The sequence below is a fragment of the Populus trichocarpa genome, chromosome 8 (assembly GCF_000002775.5).
Source record: "Populus trichocarpa isolate Nisqually-1 chromosome 8, P.trichocarpa_v4.1, whole genome shotgun sequence".
Taxonomy (NCBI): Eukaryota; Viridiplantae; Streptophyta; class Magnoliopsida; order Malpighiales; family Salicaceae; genus Populus; species Populus trichocarpa.
In genome coordinates, this window is record NC_037292.2 from 4,417,768 (window position 1) to 4,438,968 (window position 21,201).

General features: G+C 34.9%; 4 protein-coding genes across 6 annotated transcripts; 1 reads left to right on the forward strand and 3 right to left on the reverse strand.

The window, feature by feature from the left end:
• Positions 1–278: 278 nt before the first annotated feature.
• On the reverse strand, positions 279–5,232 carry LOC7462086 (uncharacterized). Its single transcript, XM_002312137.4, has 4 exons — positions 4,678–5,232; positions 3,508–3,993; positions 1,238–1,747; positions 279–704 (listed from the first exon to the last, which is right to left on the reverse strand). The coding sequence occupies exons 1-4, from the start codon at positions 5,155–5,157 to the stop codon at positions 621–623; spliced, it is 1,560 nt and encodes a 519-aa protein (XP_002312173.1). The 5' UTR covers positions 5,158–5,232; the 3' UTR covers positions 279–620.
• A 2,131-nt stretch (positions 5,233–7,363) lies between these two features.
• LOC7462087 (uncharacterized) lies at positions 7,364–10,668 on the forward strand. Its single transcript, XM_002311208.4, has 5 exons — positions 7,364–7,646; positions 7,744–7,888; positions 8,164–8,321; positions 9,143–9,227; positions 9,315–10,668. Exons 1-5 carry the CDS (start codon positions 7,540–7,542, stop codon positions 10,527–10,529), a joined length of 1,710 nt encoding a protein of 569 aa, XP_002311244.3. The 5' UTR covers positions 7,364–7,539; the 3' UTR covers positions 10,530–10,668.
• Positions 10,669–10,821: 153 nt separating this feature from the next.
• LOC7472444 (non-classical arabinogalactan protein 30) lies at positions 10,822–11,903 on the reverse strand. Its single transcript, XM_002312138.4, has one exon. It carries the CDS (start codon positions 11,621–11,623, stop codon positions 11,084–11,086), a length of 540 nt encoding a protein of 179 aa, XP_002312174.1. The 5' UTR covers positions 11,624–11,903; the 3' UTR covers positions 10,822–11,083.
• Positions 11,904–13,290: 1,387 nt separating this feature from the next.
• LOC7462088 (inactive receptor-like serine/threonine-protein kinase At2g40270) lies at positions 13,291–17,955 on the reverse strand. Of its 3 annotated transcripts, none has more exons than XM_052455444.1 (9): positions 17,698–17,954; positions 17,453–17,594; positions 16,884–16,955; positions 16,643–16,786; positions 16,419–16,559; positions 15,761–16,044; positions 15,172–15,371; positions 14,953–15,085; positions 13,291–14,159 (listed from the first exon to the last, which is right to left on the reverse strand). In XM_052455444.1, the coding sequence occupies exons 1-9, from the start codon at positions 17,792–17,794 to the stop codon at positions 13,561–13,563; spliced, it is 1,812 nt and encodes a 603-aa protein (XP_052311404.1). In that variant the 5' UTR covers positions 17,795–17,954; the 3' UTR covers positions 13,291–13,560. The 3 variants fall into 3 exon arrangements, with proteins under 3 accessions (XP_052311404.1, XP_052311402.1, XP_052311403.1); XM_052455442.1 differs by having other exon boundaries at positions 15,761–16,134; XM_052455443.1 differs by lacking the exon at positions 16,884–16,955 and having other exon boundaries at positions 15,761–16,134; positions 17,698–17,955.
• Between the last annotated feature and the right edge of the window lie 3,246 nt (positions 17,956–21,201).

Here is a 21,201-nt window from a genome sequence, read left to right on the forward strand (position 1 = left end):
TGCTACCCGCATGTTTTATATTTTGTATCAATCTACTTCCCGATTACTGGAATTTCTTTCATCAAAATTTCCTACTTCAGATTACAAGTTCTCTTCAAGAAGATAATGAGCTTCACCAGGCCCTCTAGCAACAAGATCAGGTCTAGCACACATGACTACTACTCATCCTATCTGCCCTCCTTATAGTTTATACGTCTCCTAGCTAAAACAGTCAGCATTACCGAGATATGCACCCTCCTGAAGTACATTTCACAGTTTCAGCAAATTCAAAGACCATATTAAAATGAATAATCCTGCAGTTCAAGCACACAAAAAGATTATCTGATTCCCGAGTCGTGACAGGCAATCAACAAATGGCATGGATAACGATCTAAATACTTTGCCACTCAATGGTTTCATGGAATACCTTATAACATATGCCTACGTCAATGTTTTGTTTTATCGTATTATTTCCCTCTTTTTGTGCACCATAAAATTCCGGACCGACTTTCCACCATCAAAATTACATTTGAAACAAAAAAATGAAGGCTGTCTAATGTGTGATTTTCTTCGCAAGGCCAAAAACAAATGGAGAAAAGAAAAGGAAACTCAACCACCTGGCATGGAGGACTTTCTGTATTCTATGATGGAGAAGAAAAGCTGACACGGAATCCTGACTTGCCACGGTCCTCGCCAAATTTCTTCAAGATGTTGCAATAATTCAGCTGGAAATAAAATCAAACTCATTAGAGATGAAATGCCTGACTGAGGTCTTGTAGAAATAAATAAAAGAATAAAAAAACAGATTAAAACAGGAGATATCACTATGAAGTTTTCATTCCCACCTCCCCCATGAGAATAAGAACAAAAACAAATAAATTTTCATTTCCATTCCCTCTCTTCATTTCCATCCCCCATTGATTCCTTTCAACCAAACAACTTCAAAATGGAAACTTTCATTCCCATCATCCATTTCTTGTTACTAGACAGCATGTAAGTGGCACAAATTATAATAGTACATTCCATTTATTTGGTAGAACAAGAAGAATAAATATTTCATTGAGAGAAACCCTTCCATGACTCTTTAAGTTCTTTGGTCAATGTCTTGACGAGATAGCTCACATTTTCATGACATTTAAATTTTTTGATGTTGACTCTCCCACTGTTTCAATAGGATTGTGCTCAACAGCTACAATTTAAAGCCCAAAATGTCCTCTACTGCTTAGGTACAAAATGAAAAGGTAAGAAAATTACTCACCTCCATTCGGAAGAGATTTGTAGGAATAACAACTCCAACTCCTACGGAGCTACGGAATGATTGAGTGAACTTTTGCAAAGAAAAATTCCGATATGAATTTTCTGTTAGTTTGTCGACATTCCCAGCAGAAGCAAAAAGGTGTCCATGGATTCCTTTTGCACTTAACCACTTCGATGGAAAATCAAAAGAAAAATCTGCAAAAGCAGCAACAGCAAGATCTCCTCCAAGATAATCCCTTCCAGAATCAGCATTCTCATCAGCTGGGTTATTTTGCAATTGTCTTCGAGGCTCAGTAGGGCCAAGACCTTTAGTCCTAAACCCCCATAATGATGTTGGACCACCCAAAGTGCAAACTGGAGATAAGTTGCCACCAAGGAAGAACCTTTCTGGCAGTGGTGAAGGCATGCTTGAAAATCCAGATCCCCAGGGAAAAACAACACCAGCAGATATTCCCAGGTTCAGTGCAGAATGGTAAAATCCAAGAGGTATAGCACAACGAAGATCAAGCTCCTGTTTTAAGTAAGAAAAAATGGAAAGCACACAAGATTTAAAAGTGCAAGTAATGGAGATGGAACAAAAAAAACAGGCATCTCATATTCTAATGAGGTATCCAATAGCTAAGTATAATCAACATAGTAGCATAAAGCAGACCAATTTGTTTTAAAATAGAAACCATAGCAAATACAACCACATACATATATGATGTAAACAGAGAAGACCAGTTGAAAACCTGAAGCTCTTAACCATGCTTAAAATTAAATTTATTAATGAAAAATAGCTCATTATTGAACAAATACAGCTCAAGAGACAAGAGGTGTGAATTATTCCCAAGTAACATGCAACAACTAATCTATGCTTAATTAACCACTTAACAAACAAAGATTGAGGAGCAGAGCCTCGTGCATGAATTTAAAATGTTGAGAATGACATGTTAGCTTTCAAGTTTAGGACAAACAAATCGAAATGCTAGCTTTTGTGTGAACATTTATTTTGTTCCCCAATTTAAATCATTTGAGATTGGTATTCTAGAAAGGTACACATGAAAGGTTCTTCAAACCCAGACAATCTTCATACTCTAACACAACAAACAGAAAATTCAAAATTTTCTTTTTAAATTCTTTTGACTTTTTGTTGGTATATATTTCTCTATTTTTTATGGTGAACCACATCTGAACAATTAGTATATATAGTGTATTTGCTCTCTAGATAAAACTTGTATTGGCAGCCACTGGCGGAACCAGAAAATTTTAGGATGGGAATGAGAGCAACAATATGATTAGTTACAAAGAAGCTGGTAATTGAATATGTTTTCCTTACAAATCTAACAAAAAGCGGCTATGGAACTTTGTTTGTCATTGTTTTCTTAACGAAAAAGGAAAGAATGGGTAAAAGTGGGCATGACATGTATTTTGTCATTTAGAAGTTATGCAGTTTTGGTGCTTCCAACTTCCACGCTTGTACAAGTAGGCATGGAGTTGTCCAAGTGGGGACAATGTTAGCCAGTGCAAGGGATCAACATTAAGCATTCTAGTTGTTGCCTACTAGACTAAAGGACTCAAATATTTCAGTGCAGAACAGTTGACTCCACCATCCATTTACTTTATCCCCCACAAAGCTAGCAGCAAGACAATTACTGATTATCATTAATGGAGTTTGAGTTGACCTGGAGAAAAACTAAAGCCTAGTTCTTAGATCTGTTAGCATGACAAAAATTGAAGTAAAAAATTTGTTTGCTTCTCCTGGAAAAAGGCAAAGTGAGCCCCAACACACAGCCAAAAGAACACCTCAAAAACATAGCTTGCATTAAAATACAGCAGATGGCCATTATTTTCTATGCCAAAATCATGAATGGGAAAGTTTCAGAGATGCAGGGAGAAAAGTTGTAAGGTGTTATTAACACATAATAAAAATTACAAGCCATCAATAACTGTGAGGAATAAAAAGTGACCAACAGAGCTTTTCCAGAATCTAAATGGCTGGCCTGAGAGAAAAACAAGAGTACATTTCAGTATGATCTAATCCCACAGCATTGAGATTCAAAACACCACAGACATTTAGTTTTTATGGTAAAAGAAAACTGACAAAGCTAAGCTACATAAAAACAAATGACATATGGAGAGAGGTGGAGACATGAGCAAAGAAGGCAGTCAAAACAAGCTTGCATAGAGCCAAAAAGTGGCAGCATTGCCAGGAAAGAAAAATGCTTGAAAGAACTGAATAAAACAGGTACTAGGAAAACCAGAAGATCAAACATGAAATGAGTATCAAACCTGGCGCAAAAATCGTAAGCTGCGACTATCAGGTGCAAGGCCACCAATTTGGGTTGTAGAAACAAAAGCAAATCCACGTGTTGGCCTCAGAGGTGAATTTCTCCTGTCAATCTTAAATGTGTACTTCAAAGATGAAAGTAAACCATGACCAAGCTGCCCCCTTACTGAACTCGAAGCTGTTCGTGATGGATCTGTCAATGTACGCCAGGCAAGATTGTACACCACATCATGGTTCCTGGTTGAGAATAAGCCAAGAGATAGCCCTAGTGATCGCTCTTTGAAAGAGGAAAACTTTAGGCAGTCTTGAGATTGCAGGAATAGTCGCGCTGTTACCGGGTTCACAAGTCCTTTGAATCTTGGCAAAAACACACCAGCACTTACCTCTGCCTTGTGGTCACAATCATATGCCAGAGAGCCATCCCAAAGATCCCCATAACCAAATATGTTTTTGTACTTGAGTGTACCCTCCAATGTTGATGATGAAGCCTACAAAACCAACTTACAATTTCAGGAACCCCTTAGTTTCCAATAAATCTTGAGAAATGAACCTATAGTGTAAAAACGTGAATCAAACTCAGTAGAGATTTTATAATTATGCAAATGCAGAATATTCAGCTATCTAATGCCCCACCGATACGAATTATAACAGTAAACATATGCATGCCATTATGAGCCCACATCAACCACCTTACACTAGACATGTTCAGTTCCATGCTCCTAGTCACTAATACGAATATGTAATGACACAAACCAGTTAAGCCATTAAAATCTTTCTATTTCCCCTGTTTTTCAGCAACCAAACAGAGCACCGAATCATTAATCGCAATTCCAAAAAATTGAAACAAAGTATAAAAATGCCATTTTATTTGTGCCTAGATGGTAGACACTAGACAGTGACCAATTATAGCACCATATTAAACAAAACCAACTACACAAATGCAATTCCTCCCTTCCACTGTTACCATTTCCCGTTTAACAGACGCGCATCGTTATTCAGTCATCAATTAAACAAGCACAAATTTTCCCACATTTCTATCAAAATCACTCACAGTCACTAGAACAAAATCAATCACAAGAAATCGAAGCTACAAAGACGCACATTATAACATTATTCAATTACCCAAACACCGCCAATTCCAACTAGAAAAAGAATACATTCAAGATGTATACCTCGCCTTTGTTGAAAACCCCAATTTCACCCAAGAGAGGGCTCTTAGTTTCCACAACATCGACAATCACGTTAGCAGTCCCAGGCAACTCCGGCGGGCCCGAATCAATCGTGATCTTCACCGAATCAAAAATCTCAAGTGCTTGTAACCTAAAATTCACATCGCTTGAAGCCGCAAACAACTCTTTAAAGGTAGACGCATCTTTAAGCGACGCCGTTTCTGCTTCAATCAAAGTGTCTTTAGTTTTCGTGTTTCCTTTTATTACAACATCATGAACACGAATTGGGACCGATTCGTGTTGTATTCTGCGAAAGAAATTCTGAAATCGGTTTCGGAGCTTCGCCTTTTGGGATTCGAGGTCCTCGTCCTCGTCCTCGTCCTCGTCCTCGACGTCGTCGCTTTGTTCGTAGAGGTCTTCTTCGTCTTCATTGTTAGGGTTTTGTACGACCGGGTCGGAAATGTCGGATTCTGGTTCTGCCATAATGAGAGGGAATTGAGTGAGGCGAGGAGGGAGAGGGAGAGAGAGAGAGAGGGTTTAGGTGGAGAAGATTTAAGAGCGTACCGCTATTTTTTTTAAGTATTTTTTAATTAAAAATATAGAAATAATATTATTTCTTTTATATTAACATATTAAAATTATATAAAAAAGTTTTTTTTAAAAAAAAAACAATTTAACGTTTATAGATGACTTTAGTGTATGCCCTTGTGTCCTAGTGTGTGTTTTATACAGTAGGGTAAGATATTTTTAAAAAATATTTAAAATTTAAAAAAAAAAAAAAAAAAACAAAAGGGCATCAATGCAGTGTTTCACCGTGTCGTGTGAGAGATTTTAGTGTAGTGATTTTTTTTTGTTCCGTTACATTTTTTTTCATTTTGATACCTTGATTTTTTTAAAAAAAAATTATCATTTAATGTTACATCTTTTTAGAATTAATTGTGGTGATTTGTTTGTATGATTGTGTGTTACTTTCTTTGGTTTGACAAAGTAAGATTCGATTTTATTAATTTACTAGAATTAGAGTTTTGAGGATCAAATTTGGAGCTTAAATAAATATTGATTCTCTTTTATTTGTTAGTATTTGGAACTGATTTGGAAGGTCAAATGAATTTTTTTTGTTACTAGATATTCTTTTTAGTTTGATCCTTTCGCACTAACTTTATTTGAGATTTGATTTGGTATTTTTATCTTCGATGCCTGGATATGGAGCTCTCATAATGTCGCGACAAGATTCTGGTGTTTGATTTGAAAAAATAAAATAAAATCATGTTTATCTCAAACAACTAAGAGTTAAGAAACCAAAATTGAAACCGAAATAAATATGGTGGACGATGGTAAACAAACAGGGCATGTGCACTGCACGCACCAACATACAACAGTTATACACCGCAAACAAACAATGTGTGAGGTCACTTACGGTGGTCAATCACGATCGTTCGTCATTGCACTAGATTCCTCGCAGCAAGAACTTCCCGATGAGGCGGTGGTGTGCTTTTCTTTTATTTCTTCTTTTCCCTATTTTCTTTCTCATCTCTTTAAGATTCAAAAAATAAAAGGCGTTTGACATTTTATTTTTTCAAATTTAATTATCGTTATTTTGATTGATATTTTTTTATTTAAAGTTTTTTTTAATTGATTTGTTTTTTTTATTTTATTACTTAACATTTGGTTTAATGACATTTTCAGATCAAATTTTGTTCTCGTTTTTTTTATTTAGATCATTTTTTTTTTATTTTTTTAAATTTCACCAATCGACATTTTATTTCTATTTTTAGGTCAAAATTATCTTTATTCTTTCGATTGTTGTTTGTTTTGTTTTAAATCTTTTTTGATTTATTTTTTCTCATTTTCATCCCTCAGCATTTGGTTGATTATGAATCTAACATTGTTTTTTTTTTTTCAGGTTTACCTTACATAAAGTAATCTAAACCTCATGACCTGGGTTACAAGTTTGAAAGATTAGCCCGAGTTAACTCTGTTTTCTAGGTTTTTCAATATTTTTTTTATTTTATTATTCAATATTAGGTTGGCTTCATAATTTGATTTAATTTGACTTTTTACGAAGTTATCCCAAATCTCATGATTAAATCATGGATTTTACAGGTTAACTCAAGTGAACTTGGATTGTTTTTTAATTATTTTTTAAATTTTTCATTCAATAAATTTTATTTTATTTTATTTTCTATAGAATCGGTTGTTTGAACTTTTTCTCTCAAATCACGCCCTCGGCCACCAATCTCCTTTTTCTTTCTCCTTTCCTGTCGATAAAATGGAGGGTGAGTCTGAGTACTCTAAAAAGTTTAAACAAATATACGATCCATTAGATCAAACGACAGAAGTTAGCATATGAGATCCTGCACATGCTAAATGGGATATATAATATCGATCGATGTTCTAATTCAGTGAAAAATCCCAATCGTAGTTGAACAAGCTCTAGTTTTTCAAGGACTTGAAGGAATTGACGGGGAAGGTCTTAGTGATGCACGAACTTGATAAGGAAATTGATAACAATGTAGATTCGCGATTGCTTTAGTTTGGTGCTTTTGATCATGGTTTTTTCCTGGCTACAGTACCATGGGCAGGGTCCGGGCTTATGAACCAGACTAAATAACATGGTCGGTCCGGGCTTTGGACTTGTAAAAACAAGTCTGGCCTGACCCAGACCCATATCGAACCCAGTCAGGTTCAGCCATGAACAAGTAACAGGTTACAGGTCTATACTCTGATATAGTAGTTTCATAAAAAAAAATTCAAAAACCCACAATCCTCCGCTCCTCCCTCTTCTTCTCTCTGGTTGCTTCTTTTCAACTTAACTTGGTGTTCTATCAACAAAACAAAGCAACTAATCAACTCTTGTATTTCCAAATGGAAACAAAGAAGTCAATAACCCACAAACATAATGATCTCTTCTCTTCTTTAATATCGGACATCAAATCTTACACTGGCAATGACCCTCTTCTCCCTTGGCTCCGGTACTCCTAATCTTTCTCTTTTCTCTTCTTTGCTTGTTTTAATAATAATATTGCTGCTGCTTTTGATAACCGAACTTTATTATCTGTTCTTAAACAGGGGGATTAAGAAACTGAAGGAGTGTCTGCATCCGGATGCACTGAAACAAAAGCTGCCTCGTTTCTTGCAAAAATGCACACAGAGTTTTGAGTCGGATAGGCGTTACAGAAATGACTTGCGCTACCTTCGTGTCTGGTTACAGCTGGTGAATTTCAGAACCCGTCTCTTTCCCTTTTTATGTTTTTGTCTAATTTATTGGTTTTTGGATTGGTTTATTAGATAACTCTGATTTTTGAACTTGGGCTGTTTATTTTCTTGCTTGATTTCTCTGTTTTTGTTTGGTGTCTGAGTAAAATGGGCAAACAGAAAAGAAAATGAAATCGGAGAAAATAAAAGTGTATTAAATGTTAAGAAAGACTGGCTGTAGTATTTTATCATTGTAATTCTGGTTATTTGTTTATTTTGAATGGGATTGAGTAGATGGATTATGTGAATGATCCAAGAGCGCTGTTGAGCACCATGGAAATGAATCGCATAGGAACAAAGCGGTCGTTATTCTACCAGGCATATGCTCTGTATTATGAGAAGATGAAGAAATTTGAAGACGCTGAGAACATGTACCGTTTAGGGGTTCAGAAGTAAGTTAACTACATTTCAAAATATATCTCAATATTTGAATGGAAGAGGACCTTTGATGTTTAGTTCTACTGCACATTATCATTAAATGCTTACAACACATCTGAATGAGTGGTACATGGATTTTGTAACGCAACCCTTTGGAAGCATGAGGCCAATTAGCAGTTTAGTGACTTCCCAGTTCTGCATCTAGACAGTGGGCATGTTTGTTTTTCTCGGCAATGTAGTTTTTAGGTGGGACTACTCTTACCTGTTGGCTAAAGGTTGAGAATGTCAAGGTTTCTGAGAAAATAGTGGATTACGAGCTTAGATGAAAGCCTCTTTCCCTTTCAACTGGGTTTCTTAGCCATTTTCACCTTTCATTTGAAGCAGCTGGCTTGATTGAGCAGTCACGTATATTTTTTTTTTTTATCTAAATGGACTACAAAATGCAGTCATTTTACTGAGTATTTGCATTTTGTTCATGTGATTGGCTTCACCTCTTGGTTCCTGAGGGAATGCTAGAAGCTATATTTTGTTTTTTTTGTTCTCCCCTTCCTGTCAATATAAGCTAAACCTCACTCTGAACTCATGTGAGAATGAAAACCTTATTCATTATTTGACCATCTACCTCTACCATGCAAAGAACATATTATGGCTGCTAATTACTAGCTTTATTGCATCACAAAAAGAATAGCAACTTGCCAAATACATCATTTACTAAAATAGTAACTTTTGTATTTCATTATGTTACATAGCCCTTTGATGTTTTGGGTGGTATATGATTTTTTCTCTTGAAAATAGAACTAAGCAATATCCTCCATCTGAAACAACTTCTGAACAGCCTCGCTGAGCCTGTTGATGAATTGCAGAAATCATATGAGCAGTTTCTTCATCGCATGGAGAGACACAAGAAAAAGGACATCCAGGTGGTGTTCATTTTGTTTTAGATGTTGACCTGCCTTCATTATTTGTAGAGGTCTTCTGTCATCTAACTTTTCACAGAGGTCTTGCAGCACCAGACAGGAAGGAGTGGTAAAAGACCTCAATCTACCAGGAAGACGGAAGAGAACGATGAGAATGTATACAGAATTGAGGATAGACCTAAAAAGATACCGGATGGGAGTTCTCAGCATGTAAAGCCAATGAAGGAATCTAATCATGTTGGATTTTCAGGAAATTCATGTGAATTTGGCTTGGGTAGTGATCTGTCCACGAAGAAGGAGCATGTGAAAAAGATTGGACAGAGAGATGCATCTAAGCAGCAAGAGGATACAGGAGAGTCAGATGAATCCAAGATGTGTCACAGAGATGACACGGTCGTGGTAAAGTTTGTAGACACTGCAATAGTTGGGAAGCAAGAAGCAGAAGATGCCTGCCATCATGGACTCTTGGACCCTACAATAAATATGAAGGAGGCCATGAATGCCATCAATAGCATGTTTCGAGAGCCTTTAGAGATTGCTCCAATAAGTAGATCACGCAGAAGTCGACCAAAAGAAGAGCATAGTTTGAACAGTGAATTTGATGTCTTTATTGATGAAAATTTGGACAATGGAACCGAATCATTACATCAAAAAAAAGAAAAGAGTATTTCCCTGAAGGTGCATGGTAGAGCTCAAATCCCATTGATTCATCAAGAACCATTCCAAATATTCATTGATGATGAAGAAAGCGGTGAAAATGGTGACAGAACTCAGAAGAATAAATTAAAGGAGAGTAAGACTCGAAATCTGGCAGAAGGTTCTCGGTCATCTGCTTTACCTTTAAATGCTTTTGTCTTCCCAAGTCCGAAGGATCTTCCAACTGGAAGCTCTGATTATATGGATGATGAGAGCTTGCCTCGAATAAAGCATAGAGAGGATACAGTTGTTCACAGGTTTGTCGGGTCTACCATCTTAGATGCGGCGGCGGTGGAGAATGTTTGCCACCACGGATTAGTAGATCCTACAGTCAATTTGAAGGAGGCTATGGATGATATCAACAACATGTTTGGGAAACCAATGGATTTTGTAAGAACCAAGAGACCAAAGCAGGATAAAACACCAGTTATGAAACAAGACATTTGCGGATTTTCAATACTTCCTGATGATGATCTGGAACATCAACAAGGTCAGCCACCACCCAAGTCCTCCAGAGTAAGCAACTCTGATTTGTTTGAGCCAACAGTTTTTACAAAAGCGGCCATGGATGACATAAATAAAATGTTTGGAATGCCATTGGACTTTTAGGAGCAGTTATTATTAATGGCACATAAGATTTCAATCTGTAGCTTATTTAATGTGTTGTGATTTACCACAACATTTGGCTTGTGCTTGAATTCGTTAAAATTTGATCTCTTTGATCATGCTTCATATCAAAATCTTCTAATGTGGTTTAGCGTTTGCCTGCACTATCTTTATTCCAATCTCCGGTTGCAGCTGATCATCTTCATCTGCATTGTGCTGTGATCTGTCATCAGAGTCCTCGTGATGTCTGCAAATACAGCCTGGGCCCTAGAGAAAGAAATATCTAAACAACGACTTTGTAATAGATAAAATGCAACTCTTTATGCCATTATAATACTTTCGCAAATACAGCCAAGAAAAAGAAATAGCTTACAACAACATTGTGATAGTTAAGAAGTAACACTTCATGCAAAGGAAACAAAGTCGTTGAATAAATGGAACAGATAGCCACCATTCCTAGATTATAGTTAAAATCAACAGGGGAGGGAACAAAACAAGAATAAAAACCGAGATGAAGATTGGTCACGAGCTAAAAGATCAGTGAAAGAGCAGTAATATCAGACATGAGTTTCAGGAGTGCATTGAGCTGGTCGGAAAGCCAAGGGACCTGCAGCATAGATCACAGCTTCGTAATGACTTCCTCGCAACACCTTGTTCTCAAATCGAAGTGGAGCACCATAGAGTCCATAGTTAACATTGGAGAGGAGGCTGCAGTTTGCAAGACTAGATGAAATGAGTTTCACATGGCAACCATGGAGGGGATGGTCCAAAATATTGTTGCTCATCTTGAAGTCATCAAGTTGTGCGTAGAAGTAACCATATGCATTGGTTTCATATGCCTTGTAGTAAGTGACTTGTTTCTTGAAATTTTTGCAAATGACACTGACTTTAGCTGAAGGGATTGGCTCGGCCTCTGTCAAAGACCATGATCCAGAATACTTACAGCTTTGGCAATAGACCATGCCTTCAACCACCACATCGACTTTCTTCTCTACCGGCTTGGTTGGAGTAGTTTCATCATGGGCAGCTGTTGAAAGGAAGGCTAATGGGAGCAGCAAGAGAGAGCAGATGACAATTGTGAGCTGGTTGCTTGCCATATTCTCTGTGGAGGTTGTTGCAGCTTAAGCAGAGAGCAAAAGTGATTTGTAATTGTGTGAGGGTAGATTTGAATATGCAAGTATTTATAAGCACTGGAAATTTGTTGGTCCATGATCATATTTCTGTTTGAAGATTTTGATAGACGTGGGGACTACTAAGTTGCGGCTGTCAACTACTAACTTCGATCCTTTAAAGCTTGTTAACGTGAAGACCACCTTCCTTCCTGAATAAAAAATAACACGAAGAAAGAAAAACGCCTTCCATTTTATTTTTTTTCTGTCGCATGAGAGAGATTTATGCAGTATCTTATTTGTCTGAAAAGCACGAAGATGTATGATTTTTGCCTCTATTTGCTCGAAAGAATGGAGCCCAAGATTCACAGGCGGGAATAATTGAACCCTCGCATGTGCCCACCAACACAATGATTGTGGAGAATTCCTCGGCCTGCAGATTTTCAAACAGATTTTAGGTATTTTCCCCGTAAAATATGTTCAAAAGGGCTGTGGACTTGGGCCTACTGTTTATGGTTGTGCTAATTCTATAGAACTTTTGATCCATAAGGATCTGTATATTGGTATTTCGAGAATGACAAGTATATACTCTTCTTTCTTGTTTTTTTCCCTCCCTTTGTAATGCATTTTGGGAATGCTGAAAATCAAAGCAGTATATCCTGGTTGCAGTTTTACTAATAAGAGATGATAATTTTTTATTATTTATTTTTACATTTTAAAAATGCTTTAAAAAAATAAAGATTTTTTATTTTTTTTTACTTCAAATTATTTTTTTATGTGTTTTCAAATCGTTTTGATGCGATAATATAAAAATTAAATTTTTTTTAAAAAAATATTATTTCAATGAAGTTTCATGTGAAAAACACTTTAAAAAACAATCGTTACCATAATACCAAATAAGCTTTAATTTTTCTTCCATACATAGCACCATTGAGTTTTGAAAGATAAGGGTGTGTGTACCAATATAGAATTATTTTCATTTTTTTCAATAAGAAATAAAAAAAAGCATTCATTTATTGAGAATGAAAATGATTTTTTTCATTAAAAAAATCAAGGCTACAACTGTTTTTCATAAAAAATCAAACCTATAATTTAATTTATAATAGCTCTTAATATTTTATATTCATGACAATCTAATTACAAAATATTTATTTTATTTTATTTTATTCAAAGTAAAAACCATCATAAACTAAAAAAAAAGGAAATTTTTATATTAGATTTATGATAAAACAATTTTAAAAACATATTACTATATTTATGAACATCTTACATGTTTAGGTCTCACCTTGTTTATAAGAAGGAAAAAAAAAGGGGAGGCCCCTTCCATGCCTTTTTGGAAAGTAATCAAAATCCACTGGGATGAGAGAGAGCCACCGTGTTTAGCATTGACCGCAGCCCCAAACGGGGCTGTGGGGCAATCGCTGAACTTTCGTGGATATTGTGCTCTATAGTTGATCTTTACATTTTATTTTGGCAGCCAGAGTCATCACAAATCACAGTATATTTATTTGTGGGATACTTTGAATCGTCATACTATGGAAAAGAAAAAAAAGAATTATGAGGCACTGCTTGCTCTATGCCTATTATCTTCAGTTGAAGTCCATCACCATCAGAATTCAACGTGTCAAAGATAGAGAGAGGAGAGGAGGAACAAGTAAAGAACAAATGGAATATTAACTAATTTCCGTGTGGTTGTGCTTCTATGGCTCATTTCCCAGCCAATTTCCAACCTAAAAAGGAAAGAAATTACATATATATGTATAGAACAGGGAGAGAGAGGCGCACCAACTCGGGTATATACAAGTAGCTGATCTCCCTTACCTATGATAGGTAAAAGTGGGGAAAAACCTACAGGCAACTGGTTTTGTGCCTCTATAACTATAAAAAATGAGAAATTGAGCTCATACTTCCAGTCCGATCATATTTTAGCTGGCTTCTGTGGACAAAATTTCAAGCTCTGCCCACCACAGAGGAGAAAGTTTTGGGATTGCTGCATCTGGTGTTAATGTAGTTATCTCTCTTAACCCTCCAGTAACTTCTCTCATTGTTGGTCTTTGTTTTGGATCCGGGTGCACACAAGATTTTATTACTTCACCAATTCTCTCCAGCTTTTCCTCTTCGAACGAGTCCAGAGTTGGATCCACCTTTTCCCTGAGGGGTTGGTACCCTCTCAAATAGTCTGATGCCCAGTCTTCAAGTGAGACATTGTCCACCGAGTATGGTAGCCTACCAGTAACCATTTCAAATAACAAGACACCAAAATTGTAAACATTACTTTCTGGGAGTGCCAAAGGCACATCTGGGAGCTTCTTGCCAGATAGTTCCATCTCATTTGCAATTATGTCATTTGAGAAGGTGAAGTCTGAGATTTTGGATGCATAGTCCTCAGTTAGAGAGATCACCGAAGAGGTCAGGTTGCTGTGAGCTATTGGTGGATTCAGCTGGTGCATATGCTCAAGGCAGTAAGCCATGCCCATTGCGATTCTCAGCCGCATCCCCCAGTCCAAGTGTTCAGATTCTTTAACTGCAGGATGAAACTTAATAATAAGATTTACAATCTACAACAAAACCAAACACAAAGCAAATGGAGAGAGAAAATTTTCTTTTTCTAGGGGCAAGAACTAAAGATGGATTATGATTTTCAAATGCCTGACCCGCTGGCCAACTCAAGATCCTAAGTGCATAAAACTTCCAAAACCTCGGTGCAGCAAAGTAAATCTCTTATTCACAAAGTGATGAAACCCACACAAGGGAAAAAGAAACCCCTAAAGTTGCACTCCGTTTAATCAACATTCATTTTCTTTACACTCTCTATCTTCTCAAGATTGGAGGTTAATGGATCATTTGCATATGAAAGACTCGATTCAGGATACAAGGTAGATATCAGAAAAAAAAAGGAAATCAATAGTTTTAATATGAATATTAATGAGGCAATACTTGCAAACATCATTTGTTTTAAAAATATACTTCATAAAGTTTTTGCATTAACTCTACAAGTTGATTAGGCTCCATTTAGCATTGCGGTTTAGGTGCTTATTAAAGTGATTTTACAAAGTGCTTTTTGTCTGAAAAGGCACCAAAATTATTGTTTTTTTATAATTTTGATATGAGAAAGTCAAAATCATAGCACTTAAAAAATTAATTTTATGCATTTTCAGATGAAACACACTTTGAAAAAACACTTTCAACTGCCTTACCAAACACACACTTAGAATGATGATCTTTATGTTTTTATTTAATGAATCTCAACAACAAAGATCTTATTTTTGGTATGTGTTCTGCAACAAGGATGCTAATAACAAATGATTCTCACTCACTGTGTAAATGCTCGAAGAGTGTCCCATTCGGCGCATATTCAAATACCATCATTCTTGTGAAAGGCTCCTCCTCCTCACAGTACCCAATAAGGTTAACAAAATTCTTGTGGTTCACTTTTGATAATGTCTCGATCTGAAGCATAAAACGAGAAAACAATTAGGAAATGCCAGATCACACCATAAGCATGTATTGTTCAATGGGAGTTAAACGTAGATTACCTTCTGTCTAAACTGAACTTCTAGATTCTTCGACCAATCCTTGGCAGATGTTATTGCAACAGATGCCACAGCTAGCACAGCTATTTCAACTCCACTAGATAACGTCCCTTTGTATAGTGTGCCAATTGGTGAAGAACCGATTACATTACTAAAATCTTCACAGCCCGCTTCAAGCTCAGATCTCTTAAGCTTTGGCACACCTGAAATGTAAATCTAAATCATGTTAGTGCAAAGACAAGGTTAAAACATGAACATGGAAATATAAAACACTGAAGGGGATGAGGAAAGGAAACAGAGGAACAAAAGGATGTGGACCCACTGTCTCTAGATGCACATGTAGGTGGTCAAGAGTTGAACATTTATGACATCAAATACAGAAATATGATGGTAATGATCACAAAAGCATGCAAGATTAACACCAAATTAACTCAACTAAGTCAAACTCAATATCATTACTTCTTATTATCCGGTTCAGGTTTTCAGATAATATATTACCGAATAGATGAAGGAACAAGAATACTTTTTTCCAATTTGGAAATGGAGTCCCAATAAATACTTCTTGATTATTTTACCAAGAAGAAAGACTTACCAGTTACAAATGCTTTCTGAAGCTGTCCACTCAATCCTGTGGCCCAAGGTTTGACAGAAGCCTTGTTGGTTTTGCAGATATATATACTGAGGATTGAAATGAGAATAACTAGGGTGCCCCCTATAGCTCCAGCTATGATTGCACTTTTTTTAGATTGGAAAGATTCAGATGATATTCTGGGAGCACTTGAGTCAGATCGAGCTGGAGCTGAAATGGAAGGTGGTGCAGATGGATCACTTGTAGATGGTGCAGTTGACTCTTTTGGAGATGGTGAGGGGGATGTCCTAGAAGGACGAGGAGAAGTCACATCTTTGTTATTTTTATTATTTTTCAGCTGTCGTCTGTGAACTGCATTTTCTATACGCACAAGATTCCTATCGAAAATGAAAAAGAAAGGCATTATATTATAAAAGCATGGAGCACTTAAAACATTATGTACAAAGAAGATCAAGAAACACAAGATAAACTCAAGAAAAATTCTAAAGGTATGACAATTCAGAGGTCACTTCAATGTCAAAGACATTAGGGAAATGTCACCCCATGGTCTAAAGAGCCCATACAATAACCTCATAAGGACCCATCTCCTGGAGTTTGCCCCAGACATCCAGAGTGATATCACCCACAAGAGAGTATCATCAAGTTGATCATAGTGACATACCATGTAATGGATCTTTTGTTGCGGGATGAACCTTTAGCTGCATTAGATAACTCGTTCTCGTCTACTTGAAATTCAGAAAGCGTCTCCAGATGTTGAATTTCAGATGATAAGCTTCTGAGTCGCTCATTGTTGTCCAGCAGACTGGATAAAGGTAGAAAATAAGTTAATAAATCAACAGAAGCAGAAGATAACTTCGTTGGCCATAAAAATTGTTTGACACTCACAGGATTGCCAGGGAGGGATTACTGCCAAGATCAGGTGGAAGGGGCCCACTGAAGTTATTGTACCCAAAATCTAGCACTTCCAACTCCTTCAGCTCTCCAACCCCTTCGGGGATGATCCCCGAAAATGAGTTGTTGCGTAAAATACTGCAATAAAACATTAAGAGACAATGCTAGAGATTAAAATTTTGAGCATAAAACAGAAGGAATGGCTCAAAATATCAGTCACCTAATGAATACTCACATAGACTTTATGTGGACAAGGTTTGCGATTTCAGGTGCCAGTGTTCCTTCAAGACAAAGATCTTTCAAGTTCCTGCGAGTTGTATGACAAACACACCTTTAGAACAAGAAATTAAAAACAATCCTACCGAGAGAAAGACCGCATGCAATCAATACCAACTGCCCAAGAGAACATTTGTATGTAAATACAACAGCAAAAAGTCATCTTTACAGCAAATCAAACAAAATATTTAGAAGTATCGCAAGGAATTTAAAGAGAATTACTTTGTTCTAACATGTTTTTCCAAAAGAATTACAAAGAACCACTACTTCCTCATTGACTTACTTGATTAATTACATAACTAATAATAACAAAGTTGACCAAATCACAAATTTTAACATCCAAAATTTTAAAGTAACCTTGAATTCTCAAAACAAAAATACTATGAAGTTAGTAAATTAGTAAGCCTTAAGTTTACAGCTTATTTCAAACTCCTTCATTTCCCTAAATTTCCCAGAAACCAAACAGAACATAACAGAAAAGTCAAAATCTCTTAAAAACAAGATGAGGGAAGAAGAAGAAAAACTTACAAAACTACAACTTTGCCATCATAAGAGCACTCAACACCGAACCAGGAACAGGGATTAATCACTCCAAAATCCATTTTCCAGCTCTTCAACGCACCGTATGGATCACTCACAATTCCCTCTCTCAACTTCAACAACGCCATACCTGCATCATCATCATCTGCTCTTTTTATCACTTGTTCCACTACTTACTTTCTCGAGAAATTAACCCAGAAACGAACAACACAAGCATAGACACACTTACTTACCTTCATCATTAAGCGAAAAGCAGAGAATCAAGTTTTGATATACCAAAAACAAGATTAGAACTCCAAACCGACTGATTTTCCAGTTATTGATCTCCATGAGAACAACAGTGCCCAAACACCAGCTGTATTGAATTGTAAACAAGTAGAGAAACAAGGAAAGGAAGAAGAAGATAACATTCAAAAACTATGTTCTCTCTCGCGTGCGTGCTTGGATTTTTTAGACATGTTTCGACCCCTTAGAGACGCTTTTGATTTTTGAAAACGCGTCTTCTCTTTTTCTTCTAAATTTCTGGTACTGGACTTCTTTTTTACTGCTGTAAAATACATTATTTATTTAATTCCTGAAAAATAATTTGTTTTTATGCGTGGTGTTATTATAAAAAAATAAGCTGAATTTTTTTTTAGTATTTAATTAAAAAATAAGATAGAAAAAAACTTATTAATTTTTATTAAAAATATTTCAAATTTATTAGAAAAACTAGAACCTTATCTTATATGTAAAAGAGTTAAATAAGAATGAAATTGAAAAAAACAATTAATAAATTATTCAAATAAAATAATAACAATAATAAAAATTAAATCTAACAAACAAAAAAGTTAAAAAATAATAAAATTAAAAAATATATAATTTCATAAATTATTTTAAAAAAATAAAATGCAATAAAAAAAATGAATATCAAACTTAATAGATAAAAAACTTTAATTAAAAAAAATAAGAGAAAAATAATAATAATTAAAAAAAATAAGACCTAAAATTAGTATAAAAATAAAATTAAATCAAGTTTTATAAAATTTTAAAAAATTAAATATATATATATATATAGCAATTAAAAAATTAAAGATTAAATTTAATATTATTAACAAATAATAAAATATTTTTGAATTTCTCACATTTATTATAAAGTAATTTTTATCTAAAATAAATTGATGATATTTTTCTAAGAATAAATCAAATATGTTTTAATTAAAACATATTTTTTATTGATGAACTTTTGTAACGATAAAACACGGTTCTGAAAAATAATATCCAGTACTTTCCATGAAATAATTAGGCATTACTGTTAATTTTTGAGTCCTTCCAGTCAGGTGCCGTCAATGTTATAGACTTTTTGATCGGTAAGAAGAAGAAGTAAATAAAGGTAACCGGGAAACTCGGTCACTTTCCTAATTAATTGCTGTCCAAGTGATCATGCGGCCGACCGCTTGGACATTTATTGGAATATTTTAGAAGAATAGTAAAATGATATTGATGAATAGTGATTCCTAGGTTGGTCGCCGCACTGTGCCGTGGATTATTTTTTTTTAGCATAAAAAATATATATATAAAAATAAAGATTCAAGAATATTCAACCTTTATAATATTTATAATATTAATTATAATACTAATAGTAATATTTTTAATATAAATAATGATATTTTTAATATTAATAATAATATTAAACTTGTTTAACCTAACTTTAAGTGGATTTGACTATAACACCAAATCCAAAAGTCTTGGATGTGGATCTGATTGCAAAGCTGTGTCATGAAAGAATGATAACTAAATAGAAAAAAAAATTAAACAAAAAAAAATTAATTAAAAAAATAAAAAAACAAAAAGCAAAGCACTATTATAATAAACAGTGCTCTAGAAGGAGGAGTACAATAAAAACCTCCCATGAAATCAGGATAATTTAATAATAAAAAAAACAAAATAAATCATGAAGTTTAATTTTCAATCAAATCGATATTAAAAGATGTAATTGAAAGGAAAAAACTAATTAAAAAAATATGAGTCAACCAGATTAACCAATCAAACCAGATTAACCCAACAAACCAGATTAACTTGTTAAACCTTAAATTCGTATAACTAAATAGAAAAAAAATTAAAATTAAAAAACTAAATTAAACAAAAAAAATAATTGAAAAAAAAATATAAGGAAAAAGCATATTAATTGAAAAAAACTAAAACTAAAACTAAAAAGCATTCGTCATTAACTGTAAATTTATACAGTAAAAAGCTGAACTCGCCCTGTAATTGGATTCGGTGGGAGCTGTGGTTGTTTCCTTGATGTCTCTATTAAAGTCGAGGCTGTTGTTATCTTGGGGTCGAGGCAAACTTAATGATACTATTATACTGATTATTTAGCAGCGTTTTCTTGTTTCATAGTCATAATACAAGCAATCATGATATAATTAAATAAATATATGATTGATTTGCTCCATAATTTCAAGAAATACGGTCTCGCCATGGCCTCTCACATGGCATTATTGCTGCCTTCTGTAGGGTCTTAATCAAGAATTTAGAGTACTTTTTTCCAATTTGCAGTAATCCTGATTACAGTCGTTAATACCTGCAGTTGAATTATCCTCCCTTGTAGAAGCCTGATTAGACTTCTGCACTTTCTTAGTGTGAAAAAGTAGTTCTTACTACGTGTTCATCAAATATTAAAAAGGAAATTGCTAGCTATTTTGAAAAGTATGCTAGCAAAGTCGAAACCTGGGAAGTAAGTTAACCAGCAAATTGACTACCGAACAAAACATGGTAGACCTCGTCTTTTTTATATATTTATAATTACAAATGTAAATTGCAAACTTTAATCGGTTCACCGGACCTTTGTACCATATAATCTTTCAAATAATAATGATTATACTGGGTAGTGTTTAGAAATGCAGTTAAAATAGTGTTTTAAAAAATTAATTTTTTATATTTTTAGATTATTTTGATGTGTTAAGATTAAAAATTAAAAAAATATTATTTTAATATATTTTTAAATAAAAAATACTTTAAACCAGAAAATTATATACTCACCTTGTACTTATCCTGTACTTGGGTGGCCACGAATTTCTAAAGTAGAAGACTGAGTCTTAGCGCGTGTAATGCGAATTCAAGATTTGTATTTTAAAAAGATGATAAAAATAACGAACCGGCGTGTGGGTTTTAATTACCACTCAAATTATATAGGCTGGAAAATCTTATTTCGCCTGTGTTCTTCATTTTGTTTTCTAATTGCTGGCAGCTTGCTCTATAACATGATTTATCGGAGATAACTACTTGAAACATCGAGCATGCATGCATATGGTTCGTGTTCCGGTTCAGTACTGTTTGGTGTTAATCAGGAGTACACCGGTGCTATACATCCACCTCCGATCTTCCATGCTTGTGTTTGAAAAACATGATTAAATTTTAAACCGTTTGGTTTTAATTAGATTGGAAGGGAAGCACTGACCAGACAACGAAAGGGAAATGATGTTTGTATACGGAGAAAGAACGCAATGTGGTCCCTTTCTTTAACCAAAGCGCACGTCAAAGCCAATAATTCCAACCAGCTTTATCCAAATTTTGAACGGAAAAAACGCGGGGTTCGTCTATGGGTATTTAGCAGTCCCCAGTCTGACCGTGTCAATGAATCATAGGACAACGTGTTTTTTTAAGTTTGAGTGTATTATGTATTTTAAAATATTTTTTATTTAAAAATATATTAAAATAATAATTTTTTATTTTTTAAAAATTATTTTAATATC

Coding starts and splice junctions, on each gene's coding strand:
- LOC7462086 (XM_002312137.4), bottom strand. CDS start 5,157: ATGGCAGAACCAGAATCCGACATTTCCGACCCGGTCGTACAAAACCCT. Junction 3,994..4,677: donor GGGTTTTCAACAAAGGCGAG/GTATACATCTTG, acceptor TTGGTTTTGTAG/GCTTCATCATCAACATTGGA. Junction 1,748..3,507: donor GCTTACGATTTTTGCGCCAG/GTTTGATACTCA, acceptor TACTTAAAACAG/GAGCTTGATCTTCGTTGTGC.
- LOC7462087 (XM_002311208.4), top strand. CDS start 7,540: ATGGAAACAAAGAAGTCAATAACCCACAAACATAATGATCTCTTCTCT. Junction 7,647..7,743: donor CCTCTTCTCCCTTGGCTCCG/GTACTCCTAATC, acceptor GTTCTTAAACAG/GGGGATTAAGAAACTGAAGG. Junction 9,228..9,314: donor ACAAGAAAAAGGACATCCAG/GTGGTGTTCATT, acceptor GAGGTCTTGCAG/CACCAGACAGGAAGGAGTGG.
- LOC7472444 (XM_002312138.4), bottom strand. CDS start 11,623: ATGGCAAGCAACCAGCTCACAATTGTCATCTGCTCTCTCTTGCTGCTC.
- LOC7462088 (XM_052455442.1), bottom strand. CDS start 17,794: ATGGAGATCAATAACTGGAAAATCAGTCGGTTTGGAGTTCTAATCTTG. Junction 16,135..16,418: donor AACAAAAGATCCATTACATG/GTATGTCACTAT, acceptor CATTTTCGATAG/GAATCTTGTGCGTATAGAAA. Junction 15,372..15,760: donor TCAGAAAGCATTTGTAACTG/GTAAGTCTTTCT, acceptor TTTACATTTCAG/GTGTGCCAAAGCTTAAGAGA.